General features: G+C 41.2%; 1 protein-coding gene across 6 annotated transcripts in view; it reads right to left on the bottom strand.

Moving 5' to 3' along the window:
* msh3 (mutS homolog 3 (E. coli)) overlaps positions 1-20,832 on the bottom strand; it is a 126,955-nt gene extending 106,123 nt beyond the window's left edge. For 2 of the 6 annotated variants that reach the window (XM_042320817.1, XM_042320821.1), the window contains exons 1-8: positions 20,525-20,831; positions 20,156-20,273; positions 17,201-17,532; positions 16,485-16,730; positions 16,222-16,338; positions 15,826-15,943; positions 15,514-15,653; positions 10,653-10,819 (exon numbers count right to left, since the gene is read on the bottom strand). In XM_042320817.1, the coding sequence (XP_042176751.1) occupies positions 10,653-10,819; positions 15,514-15,653; positions 15,826-15,943; positions 16,222-16,338; positions 16,485-16,730; positions 17,201-17,532; positions 20,156-20,273; positions 20,525-20,716 (1,430 nt within the window). In that variant the 5' untranslated portion in view covers positions 20,717-20,831. Of the gene's footprint in view, positions 1-10,652; positions 10,820-15,513; positions 15,654-15,825; positions 15,944-16,221; positions 16,339-16,484; positions 16,731-17,200; positions 17,533-20,155; positions 20,274-20,524 lie in introns of all 6 variants that reach the window. The other 4 variants (XM_042320822.1, XM_042320818.1, XM_042320819.1 and 1 more) reach the window with 4 other exon arrangements.
* Between the last annotated feature and the right edge of the window lie 2,422 nt (positions 20,833-23,254).

Genomic DNA, 23,254 nt, shown 5'->3' with positions numbered 1-23,254 from the left:
AAGGGAGAACATTAGCAGGTGACCTAACTGTGGTTTGTGACTATTATGATTCCGCACTGTAGCCAACTAAATTGCTGAATTGACGTTAATGACTTTTCTGAAATTCTGTTACAGATTTGGTAACAGAATTTTGTTATAAATCAATTAATAAAGTAAATTGATATCTGTACAAACACTATAACTAATTGATTGGTCTACCTTTACATGTTACTTCTTTGAACTTTCAAATCCTCCCTCCAAATGCTGTATTATAGAAATGTTAAAATATCTTAAAGATATGTTGATTTTTGGTAAGAGAAGGCCATGTTACCGAAAAAAATTACCGAAACTAAATATACAGTGCCTTCAGAAAGAATTTATACTCCTTGACTTATTCCACATTTTGTTGTGTTACAGCGTGAATTCCAAATAAATTCAGCAAAAAAAGAAACGGTTGACAGTGAGAGGACGTTTCTTTTCTTGCTGAGTTTATTTGGAATTCAGGCTGTAATGTTTATTTTCAGCAAACTTAACATGTGTAAATATTTGGATGAACATAAGATTAAAAAACTGAGACATAAACTGTACAAGTTCCACAGACATGTGACTAAGAAAAATGGAATAATGTGTCCCTGAACAAAGGGGGGGGTCAAAATCAAAAGTCAGTATCTGGTGTGGCAACCAGCTGCATTAAGTACTGCAGTGCAACTCCTCCTTATACTGCTGCTGTGAGATGTTACCCCACTCTTCCACCAAGGCACCTGCAAGTTCCCAGACATTTCTGGGGGGAATGGCCCTAGCCCTCACCCTCCCATCGAACAGGTCCCAGACGTGCTCAATGAGATCGAGATCCGGGCTCTTCACTGGCCATGGCAGAACACTAACATTCCTGTCGTGAAGGAAATCACACACAGAATGAACAGTATGGCTGGTGGCATTGTCATGTCAGGAAGATCCTGCAGGAAGGGTACCACATGAGGGAGGAGGATGTCTTCCCTGTAATGCACAGTGTTGAGATTGCCTGCAATGACAACAAGCTCAGTCCGATGATGCTGTGACACACCGCCCCAGACTATGACGGACCCTCCACCTCGATCCCGCTCCAGAGTACAGGCCTCGGTGTAATGCTCATTCTTTTGACGATAAACGCGAATCCGACCATCACCCCTGGTGAGACAAAACCGCGACTCGTCAGTGAAGAGCACTTTTTGCCAGTCCTGTCTGGTCCAGCGACGGTGACTTTGTTGCCGATGATGTCTGGTGAGGGCCTGCTTTACAACAGGCCTACAAGCCCATCAGCCTATTTCGGACAGTCTGAGCACTGATGGAGAGATTGTGTGGTCCTGGTGTAACTCGGGCAGTTGTTGTTGCCATCTTGTACCTGTCCCGCAAGTGTGATGTTCGGATGTACCGATCCTGTGCAGGTTACACGTGGTCTGCCACTGCGAGGACGATCAGCTGTCCGTCCTGTCTCCCTGTAGCGCTGTCTTAGGCGTCTCACAGTACGGACATGGCAATTTATTGCCCTGGCCACATCTGCAGTCCTCATACCTCCTTGCAGCATGCCTAAGGCACATTCACGCAGATGAGCAAGGACTCTGGGCATCTTTCTATTGGTAGCGCTGTCTTAGGCGTCTCACAGTACGGACATGGCAATTTATTGCCCTGGCCACATCTGCAGTCCTCATACCTCCTTGCAGCATGCCTAAGGCACATTCACGCAGATGAGCAGGGACTCTGGGCATCTTTCTATTGGTGTTTTTCAGAGTCAGTAGAAAGGCCTCTTTAATATCCTAAGTTTTAATTGCCTACCGTCTGTAGCATGTTAGTGTCTTAACGACCGTTCCACAGGTGCATGTTCATTAATTGTTTATGGGTCATTGAACGAACATGGGAAACAGTGTTTAAAACCTTTACAATGAAGATCTGTGAAGTTATTTGGATGTTTACGAATTATCTTTGAAAGACAGGGTCCTGAAAAAGGGACGTTTCTTTTTTTGCTGAGTTTAGATTAAATATATATTTGTCTCACCCATCTACACACAATACCCCAAAATGAAGTGAAAACACGTTTTTAGAAATGTTTACACATTTATTGAAAATGAAATACAGAAATATCTAATTTACATAACTTATTCACACCTGAGTCAATACTCTGCAGAAGCACGTTTGGCAGCGCTTACAGCTGTGAGTCTTTCTGGGTAAGACTAAGAGCTTTCCACACCTGGATTGTGCAACATTTGACGATTATTATTCTCTAAATTCTTACAGCTCTGTCAAAGTGGTTGTGGTTCAGTTCTAGACAACCATTTTTAGGTCTTGCCATAGATTTTCAAGTAGAATTAAGTCAAAACTGTAACTCGGCCACTCAGGAACCATCACGGTCTTCTTGATAAGAAAATCCAGTGTAGATTTGGCTTTGTGTCTTAGGTTATTGTCCTGCTGAAAGGTGAATGTTTTGGAATATCTTTATTATGTACAGGCTTCCTTCTTTTCCCTCTGTCAATTAGGTTAGTATTGTGGAATAACTACAATGTTATTGATCCATCCTCAGTTTTCTCCTATCACAGCCATTAATTAAACTCTGTTTTAAAGTCACCATTGGCCTGAACGTGAAATCCCTGAATTGTTTCCTTCCTCTCCGGCAACTGAGTTAAGAAGGACGGCTGTATCTTTGTAGTGACTGGGTGTATTGATACACCATCCAAAGTGTAATTACTAACTTCACCATGCTCGAAGGGATATTCATTGTCTGTTTTTTGTTTTTTTACCCATCGAACAGTAGGTGCCCTTCTTTGCAAGGCATTGGAAAACCTCCCTGGTCTGTGTGGTTGAATCTGTGTTTGAAAATCACTGCTCAACCTTACAGATAAGTGTGTGTAGAGTACAAAAATTGGGTAGTCATTCAAAAATCATGTCAAACACTATTATTGCACACAGTGAGTGAGTCCATGTAATTTATTACGTGACTTGTTAAGCACATTTTTTACTCCTGACCTAATTTAGACTTGTCATAAAAAGGGGTTGAATATGTATTGAATCAAGACATTTAAGCTTTTCATTTTTTATTAATTTGCAAAAACTTCAAAAAAACAATTCCTCTTTGACATTATGGGGTGTATAGGCCAGTGACAACAAAATGCACATTTTATAACTTTTTTTTTATTCTGGCTGTAAGAAAACAAAATGTGGAGGGGGAAAAAAAAACAAGGGATGTGAATACTGTCTGAATTCACTGTAAGTGTTGATATTAGTTATAAGTGTTGTACATCAAAACATTTTAATACTTTTTCTGGTAGATGTTTTCTAAGAGCCCCTTTTCCACCTGTTTGACAAGAAATCAAAGCCTGCTTATTCCACATTTTTGGGATGGACACTTTGAGAAATTAATACATGCCTAGGGCTGTGGCGGTCATGAAATTGTGTCAGCCGGTGATTGTCAAGCAAATAACTGCCCGTCTCACGGTAATTGCATAAAACGGTAATGACATAAAACGTTAATTAGCATAAACACATTTAGCATCTCCTGATTTCCACACACCTACAAGCCACTGATGCAGACCTTTGGAACATCTACATTTTAAAATGTCTAATAAATCAATTTAATATAGCCTACACCATCACAATAAATCCCTTATTTACTTTGGACAGGTCTAAAGAAACATATGAAGAATGTAGTCTATTTCAGAAGAACAAAAAAGCATACTGAGTTGTACTTATGTTAATATAGACTCTTAAGGGGCCTAACACGGTCTACGCAAACAGAGCCAATGGAAGATTCAGTATTTTTGGAATGGAGGAGACTGGTACTTCCGAGAACACAAACACCTGCATCTTTCATAGCGAGCTAGCGAGGGACTGGGAAAGAGGGGAGGAGAACAGTATAGGCAGGTCGGCCACCAGACAGACAGAGTTAGAATTGTGCACTAGGCCTAAATATCGATAATCAAAAGCTGCATTTTGCAATAGAATGCTGTATCTGGCAATTTCTTGGCTTACAATGTCTCGCAATTTCAGTACAGCAGGGCCCATCAATGAATAGGGTAGGATATTCTACACACAACAGGCCGAAGACTGAACACCCACTCGCATCAGTAGCGAAGGGCAGGCGAGCCAGCGCGAGGGAGGGGGCAGGCAGAAAGAATGTCTTAGAAATCTGTATTTCGCAATGTCTTGTTTTGCATGCCTCGCAAATTCACCAAGGTAGCCTACAGCTCGCCTTTTCCTTTCTGGTTTTACTTAAATGACACAATTTTCCCCAGGCCTTTATAGGCTACCGTTAAGTTAGCCTATAACATGAAAATAATATTTTTGTGATAACTGCACTGTGATTTTAATTTTGTGGGGGGAATTATTTTTTAAATAATAAAATGTTCTTCACTAAGGAATTTTGTTAAGGATCCGAACATCACTTAAAAGTTAGTTCAAACCCCTAGTGTAAAGCCCTTCATCTTTCATTTGACATGCTCCTATGAACTTGACATGTTGGTGCTCATGGAAATGACCTTATTGCTTCATTATAATGTGTCATAATGCTCTATAACTGAATCTATAAGTTGAGCAATATAACATAACCCTTCAAATAAAATGTTATTTGTTTTACTGAAACTTCAATGTCTGTCAACATCATACAGTACCCATATTTTGCTTGTGCCTGACAAGTATTTATTCCTATGAAAATCTCTCTCTCTCTCTCTCTCTCTCTCTCTCTCTCCTGTGATTTCAAGGACTCGGTGGCTTTGTCATCTCTTGCTGTTTCCAAGACAACCAAAGCAAACATGTGGCAGAGAGAGAGAGCGAGAGATGGAGGATTCTCTTTAACAGCAACACACTCCACAAACACAGACAACCAATTGAACCATTGCAACGAAGAACCATATATTAGTCTGTAGGATTCAATTGTTGAAAACACAGACAAAGCAACATGCCTCCAGCTGACTTCCATTCTAGCTAGAGATGGTTATAAAATACCAGCTATAGACAGGCCCTTCAACACCATCACACCCCTGGGTAGACCTGATCACTATAATCAATAGCCAATACACTCAGCCATTCCAAATAATCAATTTCACACACCAATGGTTCTGATCAACCTGTATGTAGAACATAGACCTTAATGTGAAATGGTTACAAGCCCTTAACCAACAATGCAGTTCAAGAAAGAGTTAAGAAATGTGTAATAAATAAACTAAAGTAAAACATTTAATAAAAAGTAACAATAACAAGGCTACAGTTGAAGTCAGAAGTTTACATACACCTTAGCCAAATACATTTAAACTCAATTTCACAATTCCTGACATTTAATCCTAGTAACAATTCCCATCTTAGGTCAGTTAGGATCACCACTTTATTATTCTGACATTTTACATTCTTAAAATAGAGAATTATTTATTTCAGCTTTTATTTCTTTCATCACATTCCCAGTGGGTCAGAAGTTCACATACACTCAATTAGTATTTGGTAGCATTTCCTTTAAATTGTTTAACTTGGGTCAAACATTTCGAGTAGCTTTCCACAAGCTTCCCACACATAGTTGGGTGAATTTTGGCCAGACTGACGAGTTTCAGAAGAAAGTCTTTGTTTCTGGCCATTCAAACCCACACATACTGATGCTCCAGATACTCGACTAGTCTAAAGAAGGCCAGTTTGATTGCTTCTTTAATCAGGACAACAGTTTCCAGCTGTGCTAACATAATTACAAAAGGGTTTTCTAATGATCAGTTAGCCTTTTAAAATGATAAACTTGGATTAGCTAACAACATGCCACCATCACAAGAGTGATGATTGCTGATAATGGGCCTCTACGCCTTCTTTTTTTATTAAAAAGCTGGAAATAGTCATTTACAACATTAACAATGTCTACACTATTTCTGATGAATTTGGTGTTATTTTAATGTACAAAAAAATGCACTTTTCATTAAAAAACAAGGACGTTTCTAAGTGACCCCAAACTTTTGAACGGTAGTGTAAAAAACACATGTCAAGTTTGTTGTTGACTATTGCTGACTATCGTTGACAGCCATTTTCAAGTCTTGCAATAGATTTTCAAGACGATTTAAGTCAAAACTGAAACTAGGCCACTCAGGAACATTCAATATCGTCTTGGTAAACAACTCCAGTGTATACTTGACCTTATGTTTCAGGTTATTGTCCTGCTGAAAGGTGAATTTGTCTCCCAGTGTCTGTTGGAAAGCAGACAACCATGTCTTCCTCTAGGATTTTGCCTGTGCTTAGCTCTATTCCTTTTCTTTTCTATCCTAAAAAACATCCTAGTCCTTAGCAATGACAAGCATTACCCAAAACATGATGCAGCCATCACTATGCTTTATAAAGAGTTTTTTTTGCACCAAACAGAACACTGTATTCAGGTCAAGAGGTTTTTGCAATAAGACACTAAAGTACTACTTCAAACAGGATGCAAGGTTTGGGTTTGTTGTATTCTGTACAGGCTTCCTTCTTCTCACTGGTTAGTATTGTGGAGTAACTACAATGTTGTTGATCCATCCTCCGTTTTCTCCTATTGCAGTCATTCAACTCTAACTGCTATAAAGTCACCGTTGGCCTCATGGTGAAATCCCAGATCGGTTTCCTTCCTCTCCATCAACTGAGTTAGGAAGGATGCCTGTATCTTTGTAGTGACTGGGTGTATTGATACACCATCCAAAGTGTAATAAATAACATTACCATGCTCAAAGGGATATTCATGGTCTACTTTTCTTATTTTTACCCATCTACCAATAAGTGCACATCTTTGCGAGGCATTGGAAAACCTCCCTGGTCTGTGGTTGAATCTGTGTTTGAAATTCACTGCTCGACTGAGGGACCTCACAGATAATTGTATGTGTGGGGTACGGAGATGAGGTAGTCATTCAAAAATTATGCTAAACACTATTACTGCTCACAGTGAATCCATGCAACTTAATATGTAGTCGAAGACAGAGTGAACAAATGTGAACGATGAAGGCCAGTGACGAAGACACGTCTAGCGACTTGTTGACACACCAGCCTGGAGTGTTTATTCAATATGTCTTTATCCAGACGGATGGCTGTATATTTACATCTCATAGGAGAGAGTCACACTTAATGTTAGTGTGAATTAAATTGTCATGTTTGGATTGTTTCAAGAGTTCATGAAGAGCTATTAATTTTGATATGTTTCATTGTACTGTAAATTCTATGGATTTTATTTCCGACTGTTCGTTGGAAAGTTCAAAGACAAGCGACACAGGAATGCGCCAATATAATTTAGATAAGGTTTTTGATGAGTAGATCCAAGAATGCGTGTGCTGTCATGCCTTTTGTTTGAATGTTTTGGGACATGCAAAGTGATGTTAATTAGACTATGGGAGATACTGGGATTTTAGTGCTCTTGGAAGAATAAAAACTGGGTTTAAATCCAAATCTAATTTTATTTGTCACATGCGTCGAATACAGCAGGTGTATACCTTACAGTGAAATGCTTACTTACAAGCCCTTTACCAACAATGCAGTTAAGAAACAAATAACTAAAAAAAAAGTAAAAGTAAAAAGTACAAGTAATTAAAGAGCAGATGTTGGTCATGTTTTAAACACTGATCGTGGAGTCATTGGTAAACTGATCTACATTTGTATATCATAGTGGTGAATTTTCTATGCTGTTAAGACTTGGACTATTTTGTATTATTTTTATCGTGAAGATTTCTGTTTATGTACCATTTGCTAATTGTATTCTTATTGCGGAACTGTAATAAATCGGATTACTTTTAAATGTAGCTCTCACATTTGAGTAATATTTCTTGAATTATTATTTGGTGAAATGTCTAATGGTAAATGTTATTCACAACATACATAGCATATATACTTGGTCTCCAAATGTGCATCTCTGAGCTAAGGTTAACTCAATAACTTAATGCTCGGCCATTGATTGCAAGATATTAGCTCCTTGTTAGAAATCTATATTATTAAATTATTGCGCGCTCCAACAAGCGTCTGCGTTGCCAAGGGCTAAAATAGAAGTCACCCACGTGACATCTCCTCATTGGTTATACCCACGTGGGGTCAGACGAATGAGGTCAGTGGCGATAATGCACCTAACTTATGAAAGTTGCCAGTCGCAATAAAGTCAAGAGAAGAAAAAGCCTAGAAAAAGGAGAGATGACTAGAAACGATTCGGATGACCGTTTTATGTGTGGATTAATTGGTGGAGTAGAGGACCTTGCGCATTTCAGGTAAAATAACAACAATGTTTATATCCCAGGACAAATTAGCTAGCAACAGCAAGCTGCCTAAATAGGACAAATTAGCTAGCTAGCTAAATGTCCATAAATGTTTAATGCTTTTGTTCCCAAATTAATATAATTGGTTCAGAGTTTGTTTTGATATTTTAACCTGCGTGTCGTGATCGCGTTTGGTGTGAGGGGGACAAAATACATACACCGTGCATCTTCAGCTGCATTGCTTGTTGTTTGGGGTTTTAGGCTGGGTTTCCGTACAGCACTTTGATATATCAGCTGATGTAAGAAGGGATATATAAATACATTTGATTTGATTCCGAGTGGTGACGCAAGGCTCGCAACCTTGGCATACCCACTGGATAGGATTACGGGCCTTATAGCGTTCACATGATAATGGAGTTAGATGGTATATCAAGAGTAGGATCATAGACCCCTACACTCATTCTCTGTCATCCGTAGACAAAGTGAATTCTCACTATTCTACAATTGTAACATGTTAAGCAAAAAATGTTCTTCTGTACTTATTTAGGCTTGCCATAACAAAAGGGTTTGAATACTTATTTTCACCGTAACATTCACATGGGTAGGGTTGCAAAATTCCCCAAATTCCACCCGTGATTTCTGGAAAACCTCACAAGTCCAACACTGACATCAGTGTGTGCATTTGTATGGTTGCAAAATTCCTTTAACCTGGGAATTGGGGAAAGTTTTCCAGAAATCACAGGTGGAATTTTGCAACCCTATGCATGTGAATATTACAGTGAAAATGTTAAGGGTCTTACATTTTAGCAGAGTGAAAGACTTCACACAGCACCTACATTGGAACCCTCCCAGGATCTCATTAACTGGGCACTCGACAGCCATGTGACAACCACACAGAGACCGTTACTAAGGGGCCTCTCTGGCTAGCCCACCCCAGAGACAAGTTAACATTAGTAGCACCCAGAGATGCTAAAACACATGTCATCATGCAGAAGATGATATCCACACAATATAGGGCTCCCGAGTGGCGCAGCGGTCTAAGGCACTGCATTTCAGTGCTAGAGGCGTCACTACAGACCATGGCTCGATTCCAGGCAAACAGCCGTGATTGGGAGTCGCATACGGCGGCGCACAATTGGCCCAGGATCGTCCGGGTTAGGCGGTCATTGTAAATAAGAATTTGTTCTTAACTGACTTGCCTAGTTAAATAAAGATTAAATAAAATAAAACACACCAGGCTAACCATATAAAACAACTTTCAGACAATGCACATGAAATTCACAAGGTCAGGAGAAAGTGACATCTGCTTTTTGACACACACCACACCCTCTTCAACAGAAGAGAGGGCAGAGGAGATCAGGTTAAGAGATTCACAAACATGGCAGAATGGAATAAGAGAAAGAAGAGAAAGCTGTGAAAGAAAGAGAGAAGTCAGAAAATGAGAACAAAGAGAATGGAAGAGGGAAAAAAAATGAGTATTAATGAAAAATGATTGAAAGATGAGGGAGAAAGGGACAGAATGAGAGAAAGAATAGAGATGACAGCAGGTGGGAAGTTGGTCAGAAGAGTGTGAATAGAAAGGGAAAGGGATGGGAGAGAAGGAAAGTTAAGAGTGCAGAAGACATTCCTGCATCCTGCAGCCACTCACTCATAAATGACATCACCCAGAGACCATCAGCAGTGAGGAGTAAATCTTTACATCAGGGCTGCCCAATCTTGTCCCTGGAGTGCTACCCCCCAGTACGTTTTCACTCCAACCAGTTGTAAGTAAACCGATTTGCTTATGAACCAGCTATCAGAATCAGGTGTGCTAGATTGGGGTTGGAGCGAAACCCAGGAACAGGGTTGGGGAGCCATGTTTTAAGACGAATGGAGTTGAGAGCCTTAGAGAACGTACAACGTTTGCTTGTTCACATCCCCTCATGAATTTAAAAAGGAATTGACTGGTGTAAAAAATGTAGTGGAAACTCATGCTTACCAGAACAATGACTTTAAATTAACTCTGGGTTAAAGGGTAGATCATAGGCGAGCACCGTATCTCTCACACTCGCTCTCTCTCTGACAGACGTTTACTTCCCCCTAGTGTTCAGCACCTAGCACTGCCACCCAGTCAGAGACGGCACAACTGCAGAGGTTGTGCCCTAGGCTGGTCTAGCGGGAAACACCACCACCTGTAGTACACATGCACAACCCCAACGTGGGTTTGAATCCCAGCCCCATCACTATTCTGAATCTCCCTCCCGCTCATTGCATGCTATAAAATGAAAATACTTTAATATATGCAGAGGTCAGAGCAGAATCAGGCTGTGTAAGAGGTCAAATGTATTCATGTCTATTTTCCAAACCAACCAGAAACTAGGCTGTTGTTGATGTCCCAGTCTATTTGGGAGATGCATCACCTTTGCTTTTGTAGAAAACAAACGCTTTTAGTGCTCTTCAGCAGCCTGAGGAGAATGAGACGTCAGGGTTAGAGGTTACCTGGCGGTGACGATGCTCTGCAGCAGTCGGTGGGAGGAGACTGAGAGGTCAGAGGGCACCAGGATCTCTACAGGGTTGACCTTTAAGACTCGCCCCTCCAGCTCACAACGCGTTGAGCCGTCCACAAAACAATCCAACAGCACGTCACCTGTACTGGGCTGCACCGCCTAACACACATACAAACACACAGCAATTTTTGCCAGTCACTATTGGCCCGATTCAGACTTAGGAAAGATATACATTTCCTATGCACACCTTTCCTACGCACTTCTTAGTAGTTGGTATTCAGACTTACAGTATCTTATGCAGGTGCGTAATGCGCTCTGCAAGTGTGGCTCTCTGGCGCACAATGAATACATTTAATTAAACCGCTGAAAATCTGCCCACTTGCTGGCGAACATATTTTTGTGGTGTTTTCAGGACACTTATCCTAAGCCATCCCTTTAAATACTGTTCCTCTTTATTTTGAATTTTGGCGGCAGACTAACTAGAATACATTGAGAGAACGGGTTAAGAGAGATATATATATATATATATATCTCCATTTCAGCACCAATTGGTAGACTAAATAATATACAAGATCAGAATATTTTTTTTAGGGTTAGGAAAGTATGTATGGATAATGAAAAATAGTTTACAAAGCCTTTACATACAAAATATATAGATTTTTTTTTTTTAAAGTGGTTCAATCCATAAAATATTGGAAAGTGAGAAAAGTGCACAATAGGGGTTGAATAATAGTCCTATAAATCTACCCTATTCCTCAATAATCATGGAACTGTAATGACAACGGTCCAGTCCTTGTGAACCGTGCACCAAGCTCCAGGTATAAACTGCTAAGTGTGGTCTGAGTTATATAATGATTCAAATAGGCTGCAGGTACCAAATTATTGCACTACTTTTGCCTAATATTATCCACTATTGATAGCGACCCTCAGGAACAACTACACAGACAGAGGAAAGAAAGGTAAACGGAATGGAATAGAAAAACAGAGCCTTTACGCAGAAATGATTAATTCTGAAAGCTTCCATATTCAGTTCATCAAATTGTAAAATTGGAAGTAATATAATTATAATATGGAGAATAGTATGATCAAATATACCCTAATTTCCCACAGTGATCATGAAACTGTGCGATGACAAGTGCCAAGTCTTGCGCCGTGCGTCAAGTTCAAAGTAATGGTTTAATAAGCTTACTGTACATGTCGCGATTTATTTTTACTATATTTGTAATTGGCCTTCATAAAATAGTATCCACTGTTACTTGACCCTCAATAACAGGACAGCGTTTACTGAAGAAACAAATAAAGTTAGGCTAAGTCAAACAAAGGAATGGAATTCTATGAATGTAAGGAAACAAACACTAAATTATTAAATATTTATTAATTACTTATGGTCGCTACCGATAGTGGCTAATAATATTTAACTTATAGCCTACAAATTGAAGAAAACTAGGGCTGGGAATTAACAGGGACCTCACGATACGTATTGCGATTCGAAACTGTGATTTGAGGTTCCAAACATATCGCTCACCATATGTCTGAGCAGAGGGACAAGAGTGAGCCATGAGAAAATAAGTTGTGACCAGTCATGGAAATAAGTGCTGTAAACAAATTGGCTCCCTATTTCTCATCCCTGCAAGTTATAAAGGCCATACCATTAAAATTCAGCATAATGGCACAGCATTTTATACTTCACTGAGGAAAGGGGCATACCCATCATTTCAAATAAAAAATGTATTTGTCACATCAGCCAACAGGTGTAGACAGGTGTAGACAGGTGTAGACATTAAAAGGAAAACGCTTACTTAGCAAGCCAACAATACAGTTAAGAAAAAAAAATTTTAAATCAATGAAAATAAGAAATAATTCAAACCTCTACAGGATCGGTGGGTCCCCCACGGGACGGTTGAGCTAACGTAGGCTAATGAGATTAGCATATGTTGACTGGAGTCTTTGACCATTTTTATGGCCTAACTGACACCGCCTGGTATAGAGGTCCTGGATAGCAGGAAGCTTGGCCCCAGTGATGTACTGGGCCGTACGTACTACCCTCTGTAGTGCCTTGCAGTCGGAGGCCGAGCACTTGCCATACCAGGCAGTGATGCAACCAGTCAGGATGCTCTCAATGGTGCAGCTGTAGAACCTTTTGAGGATCTGAGGACACATGCCAAATATTTTCCAGTCTCCTGAGGGAGAAAATTATTTGTCGTGCCCTCTTCACAACTGTCATGGTGTGCTTGGACCATGTTAATTTGTTGGTGATGTGGACACAAAGGAACTTGAAGCTCTCAACCTGATCCACTGCAGCCCCATAGATGAGAATGGGGGCATACTCAGTTCTCCTTCTCCTGTAGTCCACAATCATCACCTTTGTCTTGATCACATTGAGGGAGTGGTTGTTGCCCTGGCACCACAAGGCCAGGTCTCTGACCTCCTTCCAAAATGCTGTCTCGTCGTTGTCGGTGATCAGGCCTACCACTGTTGTCTTAGGCAAACTTAATGATGGTGTTGGAGTCGTGCCTGGCCATGCAATTATGAGTGAACAGAGAGTACAGGAGGGGACCCCATGTTAAGGATCAGCGTGGCGGATGTGTTGTTACCTACCCTCACCACCTGGGGGCGGCCCGTCAGAAAGTTTAGGATTCAGTTGCAGAGGGAGGTGTTTAGTCCAAGGGTCCTTAGCTCATTGATGAGCTTTGAGGGCACTATGTTGTTGAACGCTTAGCTGTAGTCAATGAATAGCACAGTTGTCCAGAACAGCTGGTGTTCTCATGCATGTTTCAGTGTTACTTGCCTCGAAGCGAGCATAGAAGTAATTTAGCTTGTCCCACTGGGCAGATCTCGGCTCTGCCACATCCAACAAGCGTTGGAGCCAGTGTTGTATGATTCGATCTTAATCCTATATTGACGCTTTGCCTGTTTGATGGTTCGTCGGAGGGCATAGAGAGATTTCTTATAAAACTTCCAGGTTAGAGTCACGCTCCTTGAAAGTGGCAGCTCTACCCTTTAGCTCAGTGCAGAGGTTGCCTGTAATCCATGGTATCTGGTTGGGGTATGTACGTACAGTCACTGTGGGGATGATTTCCTCGATGTACTTACTGATGAAGCCATTGACTGATGGTGTACTCAACGCCATCGGAGGAATCCCGGAACATATTCCAGTCTGTGCTAGCAAAACAGACCTGTAGCTTGTACTTATGTGACCACTTCCTTACTGAGAGAGAGTCACTGGTACTTCCTGGTTGAGTTTTTTCTTGTAGGTAATCAGGAGGATAGAATTATGGTCAGCTTTGCCAAATGGATGCAGAGGGATAGCTTTGTACATGTCTCTGTGTGTGGCATAAAGGTGGTCGAGAGTTTTTTTCCCCCATCTGGTTGCACATTTAACTTGCTGACAAAAATGAGGTAAAACAGATTTAAGTTTCCCTGCATTAGAGTCCCCGGCCACTAGGAGTGCCGCCTCATGGAGCATTTTCCTGTTTGCTTTTGGTGGTGTACAGCTCATTGAGTGTGGTCTTAGTGCCAGCATCAGTGGTGCTGGTGGTAGGTAGACAGCTATGAAAAATACAGATGAAAAACTCTTGGTAGATCATGTGGTCTACAGCTTATCATTAGAAACTCTACCTCAGGCAAACAAACTCGAAACATCCTTAGATATCGTGCACCAAAAATGCACCGAAAATGGCTGTCAATGATAGCAATAGTCAAAAACGAACTTGACAGGGCTTTAAAAAAAATAGACAAATAAATGTACACTACCGTTCAAAAGTTTAGGGTCACTTAAGATGTCCTTGTTTTTGAAAGAAAAGCTAATTTTTTTGACCCATAAAATAACACCAAATTGATCAGAAATACATTGTAGACATTGTTCATGTTGTAAATGACTACTGTAGCTCGAAACATCTGATTTTTAATGGGATATCTACATATAGAAGCCATATCTCAGACTGACCAATAAAAATTAAGATGGGCAAAAGAACTGTTCTATCTTGCCGATGCAGTGTGTAACCTGCCAGCTGTATGTTAATCATGTCGTCGTTCAGCCATGACTTGGTGAAATATAAGATATGACAGTTATTGATGTTCAGTTGGTAGGATATACATGCTTTGAGCTTGTCCCAATTTATTTTCGAGCGATTGTACGTTGGCCAGTAGTACGGATGGCAAGGGCAGATTACCCACTTTTCGGCAGATCCTCACAAGGCACTCCAATCTCTTTCCCTGTTATCTTTTCTGTTTCTTTCTCCTGCAAATGACGGGATGAGGGCCTGTTCGGGTGTCTGGAGTAAATCCCTCTCGTCCGACTCATTAAAGAGAAATACTTCGTCCAGTTCAAGGTGAGTAATCGCTGTTCTGATTTCCAGAAGCTATTTTCGGTCATAAGAGACGGTAGTAGCAACATTATGCACCAAAAAAAAACGAACAAAATAGCACGGTTGGTTAAGAGCCCATGAAACGGCAGAAATCGTCTCCAGCGCCATCTTCGAGCATAAAGAATACATGTTGATATGCTTTTCCATTTCCTACCGTGACTGGTTTGACATTAATATCCAGTGATAAGGTAACATAGATCTAAAACAATTGTTATTTGGCCTATACACAATCACCTTATCCAAACTGATTACGCATGCATGGAGTATGCTGTTATTTCTATCGTTAAAAAAAAATGAAGTAAATGCTTTTTCCACTTGGAACCGGCAGGTTCGCGCAATTTTATTCATGGTTTCCACATGTGTAAAGAATACGCTTAGAGAGAAAAGTGCGTAAAATGGGGAATGAAGTTCCATTTACGTGCATATAACTCAGGTCTGAATTACCCCACATTGAGCCCATGTGCGTACAATTGAGTGTGTACTCACCACCAGCCCAATGGTTAGTTGTTTTCTGGGTTTATCCCAGGTCTCACTGAGACAGAGCAGGTAGCTCTCTGGAGGATCTGTCACCACATCATCACACTCCCCCTCCTCCACATCAACCAGACTATGCACTGGGTTGACGTCTGATACCCAGGGTCAAGGGTCAATAAGCACACTATAGTGGGCTGAAGTCATCACACACAGGAGGAAACTACTGCAGCTGTGAGCAGTTGACTACTCTTATGCCCGGTCCATACATCACCTGTATGGATATGGTGAATAACACAACACACACACCAGCATATGTAAGGATACCCTCCCCCACCAGTGTAGACTTTGTGTAGAGAGCGCTGAGTTGGCGGGTGAACAAAGTGTTCTTATTGGCTCCGGAGGCCTTAATGGCCGACGTCTCTGTCTGCTTCACCACGCCCACCTGAGGTGAGAGAACCAATCACAGTCAATCAAACGTAAATCAGACACACTAACATCTGTCATCACTGACAAATAATTATTTTTCTTCCTAAATTAATAATTAATCTGTGGCAGACAATAACATCACACATAAACAAAGGCTATGGTGACATTTAACTGTATGCCTAAAACATTTCACATTGCATTACTTAAAATACTCTGTCTGCCCTTTGACTTCGATAATGAGTTGCAACAGTAATGGGCCTGAATGGAGAACCTTGAATCTGCCCTGTTCCACACCTTGTGGCCCTGGGAGACAAGGCGTCGTACGTGAACGAACAAGCGGTGTGTGGGAATGCTACACGTCATGAAGTTATGGTCCAGGTGACAGAAGATGTTCAGCTGCTTCGCTGCTTTCTACACACACACACAAACCAGTGACAGCAAGGGAGCTAAACATCTGCGATCTACATACACACATTGATTAACACACATCAGGAATTTATAGTCCAGGTAACAGAAGATGTTCAGCTTCTTCACCGCTCTACACACACGCCTCTCACCTCTGCGTCCTCGCCAAAGAACCTGTACTTGTATCCACACTCCACAGCCAATAGAGCGTCTTTATGTTGCTCTTTAATCTGCAGGTACTGCTGCTCCAGAGGAGTGTACCCACTCTTAGAGATCCCACAGGGGGCACTGGTCACAGAGACTTCACCCCCTACTCCTGGAGGAGTCTTCATTACACCCCCCCTTCTTCTTCTTCTTCTTCCTTCTCCTGGCTTGGCAAACTGAATGAGGCCGAGAGCCTAGGAAGGATCACAACAATAAAGTTTCCATTTAAAGCTGCAATATGTTACTTTTTGGGTGACATGACCAAATTCACATAGAAATGTGTTATAGATGTGTCATTCAAATTGAAAGCAAGTAAGAAGCGTTAGATCTGTTATATATGTGTACTATTGCTATGCTTCCTGTTCTTAAGTTTAATTTTTGCATCTTTTACTTTTGGTTTTGTACAGCAGCTTCAAACAGCTGAAAATACAATATTTTTGGTTATGGAGAACATACTTCACAGCAGTGTAGACGGTACAATGACTCTTTACACTATACTTGCTTCTTTTGTCACAAACTGAAATTAAGCAAACTATTCGAATTTTAGCAACTAGTTAATGCCGGAGCGATTTTTACATAGTGCAACTTTAACATACAGTTTCAAACTTACAGAATACAATTAATTAGGAGAAAATCAAAGAGAAAGGTAATGATTATCTCCTACCTGTTTTTTGGATGATGGCTCTGGACTCCGCCACTCCTCTTCTTCGCTTTTCTGTCTCTCTTTATCGCCAGTCATTTCTCTGTGGGCCACAGCCTCCCTACCTTCTACATCCCCAGGCCCATTACCTCCATGAGCACACCCATCGCCTACATCACCAGGCCTACCACCTGCATCCTCAAGCCCACCATCTGCATCCTCAGACCCGCCACCCGCATTCCCGGGCCCAGGAGGGCCTCTGCCTTGGGGCTCACTAGGGCAGACGAAGCCCTTCAGTCTCTCCAGAGTGGAAGAGGAGAGGCTGCCTGCCCCTCGAGAGGAGGGGGCCCTGATTTCTGATAGAAAAAAGGGATAAGAGGATAAGGATAAAATGAAAACTGGTAGTAGTGGCTGTGTAAATAAACCCAAAGTGTGGATTGCAGGCAAATTGAATTATTTCAAAGTAAGTACATATTTATACACTCTCCCTCAAGGTAAATCATTTTCTGATTTGGATTAACATTTTCAGAGGGGTGCCTACTCTAACTCTGAGTGTGGACTGGACAAGCCTCCACTCTCTAATTTGAATCTTCTAAAATAGTGAACAGCTCCTTTACATGTCAGAAAGTTGAATAAACTTCATTTGAATTTAGTCTACCTAGTGTCCACTGATTTCATCCTTATATTGTTGGAAATCTGAAATAAAATATCCATAGGAAAGTATTATTAATCGCACTTCAAAATTTGTGTTTCTGTGCGTGGCTCTCACAACTTGTTCGTTAATCATGTACACACGCCAAGTACATGCACGGATACACGTGCACAATGTAAGTACATGCACATGATGCACGCATACCTACCAAGCTCTTGTAGGTGTTTATATGGTTTTGCCCATGTGCCAGGAGATTGAAATCTTAACGGCAGTATCAGTGTTTTGAAATGTCGGTTTAATAATACTTTCCTGTGGATAGTTTGTATAAGGACTAGAGGTCGACCGATTATGATTTTTCAACGCCGATACCGATTATTGGAGGACCAAAAAAGCCGATGCCGATTAATCGGCCGATTTAAAAAATTAAATAGAAATGTAAATAAAAAAATAAAGATTTTACCTTTATTTAACTTAGGCAAGTCAGTTAAGAACACATTCTTATTTTCAATGACTAGGAACAGTGGGTTAACTGCCTGTTCAGGGGCAGAAGGACAGATTTGTACCTTGTCAGCTCGGGGGTTTGAACTTGCAACCTTCCGTGGTGCGACGCACAAATTGGCCTAGCGTCGTCCGGGTTAGGGAGGGTTTGGCCGGTAAGGGAAATCCTTGTCTCATCGCGCACCAGCGACTCCTGTGGCGCGCCGGGCGCAGTGCACGCTAACCAAGGTTGCCAGGTGCACGGTGTTTCCTCCAACACATTGGTGCGGCTGGATTTCGGGTTGGATGGCACTGTGTTAAGAAGCAGTATGCCCGTAAGGGAGTTGTAGCGATGAGACAAGATAGTAGCTACTAAACAATTGGATACCACAAAATTGGGGAGAATAAGGCGTAAAAAAAAATTACATTTAAAAAAATATGAATCTCTCCAGAAATAAGTCTCTCACTGTTGCCGCCTGTTATAGACCCCCCTCAGCTCCCAGCAGTGCCCTGGACACCATATGTGAATTGATTGCCCCCTATCTATCTTCAGAGTTCGTTCTGTTAGGTGACCTAAACTGGGACATGCTAAACACCCCGGCCGTCCTACAATCTAAGATAGATGCCCTCAATCTCACATAAATCATCAAGGTACCCACCAGGTACAACCCTAAATCCATAAACATGGGCACCCTCATATATATTATCCTGACCAACCTGCCCTCCAAATACACCTCTGCTGTTTTCAATCAGGATCTCAGCGATCACTGCCTTATTGGCTGCATCCGCTATGGGTCTGTGGTCAAAGACCACCACTCATCACTGTCAAACGCTCCCTAAAACAGTTCTGTGATCAGGCCTTTCTAATCGACCTGGCCCAGGTATCCTAGAAGGATATTGACCTCATCCCGTCAGTAGAGGACGCCTGGTCATTCTTTAAAAGTAATTTCCTCACCACCTTAAAAAAGCATGCCCCTTTCAAGAAATGTAGAACTAAGAACAGATATTTCCCTTGGTTCACTCCAGACCCAACTGCCCTCGACCAGCACAAAAACATCCTGTGGCAGACTGCACTAGCATCGAATAGTCCCCGCGATATGCAACTTTTCAGGGAAGTCAGGAACCAATACACAGTCGGTCAGGAAAGCAAAGACTAGCTTTTTCAAACAGAAATTTGCATCCTGTAGCTCTAAAGGTTTTGGGACACTAAAGTCCATGGAGAATAAGAGCACCTCCTCCCAGCTGCCCACAGCACTTTAGAAAGAGAGGGTCCAGATTGTCTAGCCCAGCTGATTTGTACGGGTCCAGGTTCTGCAGCTCTTTCAGAACATCTGCTATCTGGTTTTGGGTGAAGGAGAAGCTGGGGGGGCTTGGGCAAATAGCTGCGGGGTGCGGCGCTAAATATACTTTTTTTCTATTGTGTTATTGAATGCATGTTTGTTTATTCCATGTGTAATGCTGTGTTTTTGTCACACTGCTTTGCTTTATCTTGGCCAGGTCGCAGTTGTAAATGAGAACTTGTTCTCAACTGGACTACCTAGTTAAAGTAAAGGTGAAATAAAATTGTAAAAAATAAAAACATTCCAAGTAATTATATTGCTTTGTTTCAGACTGAGACCTTGCTATCAAGTCTGATGTATTATGGTGCTTTCAAGACAACTCTGAAATCGGAACCTCTGATAAACGTATGCAAAGAAAAAAAAGCGTGAAGCTTCCTATTGGTTGATTTTGATACTTTCCAAGTGGGGAAACTCAGTGCTCATCTTTCTCAACGAGTTTCCAAGTCAGAAATGTCAGCGTCTCCGGGTTCCGAGTTGTCTTGAACGCGGCATTTGGCTAGGGGTGCTCACCATCGACACGCCAGGATATGACCTCACAGTTCATGTCCTCCTTTTCCTGTCCATTATGGGCCAATTTGGCTCGTTTCAATAATGACCCACCATTATTATTATTCGGAGAATGCTTATGCTGCACAATACAGAGAACACAGAAGAGGGAAATAAAATACAACTGAATTCATAGTGTGCAACACAAGACCATTGATATAGATGTGTGTGAGAGCGAACAAGTAACGTTAGCTAACAACAATTGTTACATGCAAAGTATAAAGCCATTGCTTTCTCACAACTCTGTCATGCACTTTGGTTGAGCTATGTCGGAGTTAAATGCTTTATTTGTATACAGTTACACAATAACATTCGCACTGTCTGTGTTCTTACCTTTCCTTTAGGTCCTGGTTTCAGCCCAGCGCATAGCTCAACAGAGTTACCGATAATACCGGATTGAACGTTTCTGTCAGGGGCACTGCTGCTCAACCCGCCGAAGTAGCTACTTATAGATGTCTGGGTAGTGCAGGACTTCTTGATTGATTTAGGCATTTTCACAGATAATTTGCGAATATAAAGTCTCATGCATAATGAAAAATTAATTGCATGCTTTGTTTCAGCTTTGATATTTGCGAATACGCGGGTCTCTTCCTCGCTTCTTCTTCTTTAAATTTGTAATTGCGGATGGCAACCAACTGAAAAGTGTATACAGCGCCACCTATCGCCCATGGTTAAGAAGTGCGAATTCAGTACACTTTGTGAGACGAAAAAGGGAAGAAAAAATGCCCCAAGAGGCTGCTGGGTGCACCTGATAAGCCACCAATCACCCCTTTAAAAGGTGGACAAATCTTACCAATCACTTATGGTATCCCACACGCCTCGTGTGTGGTACGCGTTACCTCTGAAAAGTGATTCAAACCACACATCGTACTGTGCAATACGCGACCCTTTCAATGGTGATGTTAACTGAGACTATGTGCGCATTTTCACTATAGAAGCCACACCCAAAGTTCAGAGACAAATTCCTTGGTTTCGCGTGAAATTGTATTTGAGATGAACCATGTAATATTTACTATACAGATAAGGAAAGTTCTTCTACAACTGAATTATGTCATTGGCAAGTGTGGTTCTCATAAAAGCAACATTTAATTATAACTTGGAGAGTTGTTTAGACGCTGATTTTCATAATTGCATACTGCTGATTTTCATAATTGCATACTATCTGAGCTAGCTAATATAGCTAGTATCACCTAAAGCATGTTAGTTACAGTAGCTAGCTATAAAAAGATTAGCTAGCTATCCTCCTCACGTTGTAGCTAAATATAATTTATTTGTTCCCATTCTAGTCTGTTCCCACTCAATGATGACATCTCCCATCACTCAAGGTATGTTCAACAATTCCCTTCGATGTTTGTCTCAAAAGAATAAGTAAAACACTAGATTAGCTAGCAACTTGTCATTTGTTTTTTTTTAAAGGGGAACTCAGCCGTTTCTAGATCAATTTTTGAGACTTTTAAATTAATGATATGTACCCATTGAGTCTTGAATATATAACTTATACATGCATTGTGAGCTTATTTCAACTGTCATACCCCACCAGAACCCCAAATAAAAGCTTGTTTTACTCCAATGTTTGTTGTAGCATTGATTGTCAGTCCTTGCATCCATAGCCCTTGCTGTGAATTTGAGTGGTAACATTTTTCCTGCCCTGTCCCATAGCTTTTAATCAAACAGGAACATGGTAGATGCTTTATTGTTTCTACTGCTGATTGCAGCTTTAAGTGCTTTTCATTTGCTTCATTTTGTAACCTGCAATAGGCTCTATGTGAGTGCAGTATAATGAAAAGACTGGCTCCTACTATTATTTTTATTTTTATTTATTTTTTCACCTTTATTTAACCAGGTAGGCAAGTTGAGAACAAGTTCTCATTTACAATTGCGACCTGGCCAAGATAAAGCAAAGCAGTTCGACAGATACAACGACACAGAGTTACACATGGAGTAAAACAAACATACAGTCAATAATACAGTATAAACAAGTCTATATACAATGTGAGCAAATGAGGTGAGAAGGGAGGTAAAGGCAAAAAAGGCCATGGTGGCAAAGTAAATACAATATAGCAAGTAAAACACTGGAATGGTATTTTGCAATGGAAGAATGTGCAAAGTAGAAATAAAAATAATGGGGTGCAAAGGAGCAAAGTAAATTAATGAATTAAATACAGTTGGGAAAGAGGTAGTTGTTTGGGCTAAATTATAGGTGGGCTATGTACAGGTGCAGTAATCTGTGAGCTGCTCTGACAGTTGGTGCTTAAAGCTAGTGAGGGAGATAAGTGTTTCCAGTTTCAGAGATTTTTGTAGTTCGTTCCAGTCATTGGCAGCAGAGAACTGGAAGGAGAGGCGGCCAAAGAAAGAATTGGTTTTGGGGGTGACTAGAGAGATATACCTGCTGGAGTGTGTGCTACAGGTGGGAGATGCTATGGTGACCAGCGAGCTGAGATAAGGGGGGACTTTACCTAGCAGGGTCTTATAGATGACATGGAGCCAGTGGGTTTGGCGACGAGTATGAAGCGAGGGCCAGCCAACGAGAGCGTACAGGTTGCAATGGTGGGTAGTATATGGGGCTTTGGTGACAAAACGGATTGCACTGTGATAGACCGCATCCAATTTGTTGAGTAGGGTATTGGAGGCTATTTTGTAAATGACATCGCCAAAGTCGAGGATTGGTAGGATGGTCCGTTTTACAAGGGTATGTTTACAAGGGTATGTTTGGCAGCATGAGTGAAGGATGCTTTGTTGCGAAATAGGAAGCCAATTCTAGATTTAACTTTGGATTGGAGATGTTTGATATGGGTCTGGAAGGAGAGTTTACAGTCTAACCAGACACCTAAGTATTTGTAGTTGTCCACGTATTCTAAGTCAGAGCCGTCCAGAGTAGTGATGTTGGACAGGCGGGTAGGTGCAGGTAGCGATCGGTTGAAGAGCATGCATTTAGTTTTACTTGTATTTAAGAGCAATTGGAGGCCACGGAAGGAGAGTTGTATGGCATTGAAGCTTGCCTGGAGGGTTGTTAACACAGTGTCCAAAGAAGGGCCAGAAGTATACAGAATAATGACCAAGGGC

Source organism: Oncorhynchus tshawytscha, linkage group LG04 (genome assembly GCF_018296145.1).
Source record: "Oncorhynchus tshawytscha isolate Ot180627B linkage group LG04, Otsh_v2.0, whole genome shotgun sequence".
In the NCBI taxonomy this organism is placed as follows: Eukaryota; Metazoa; Chordata; class Actinopteri; order Salmoniformes; family Salmonidae; genus Oncorhynchus; species Oncorhynchus tshawytscha.
This window is presented reverse-complemented; position numbering and strand designations above follow the sequence as displayed.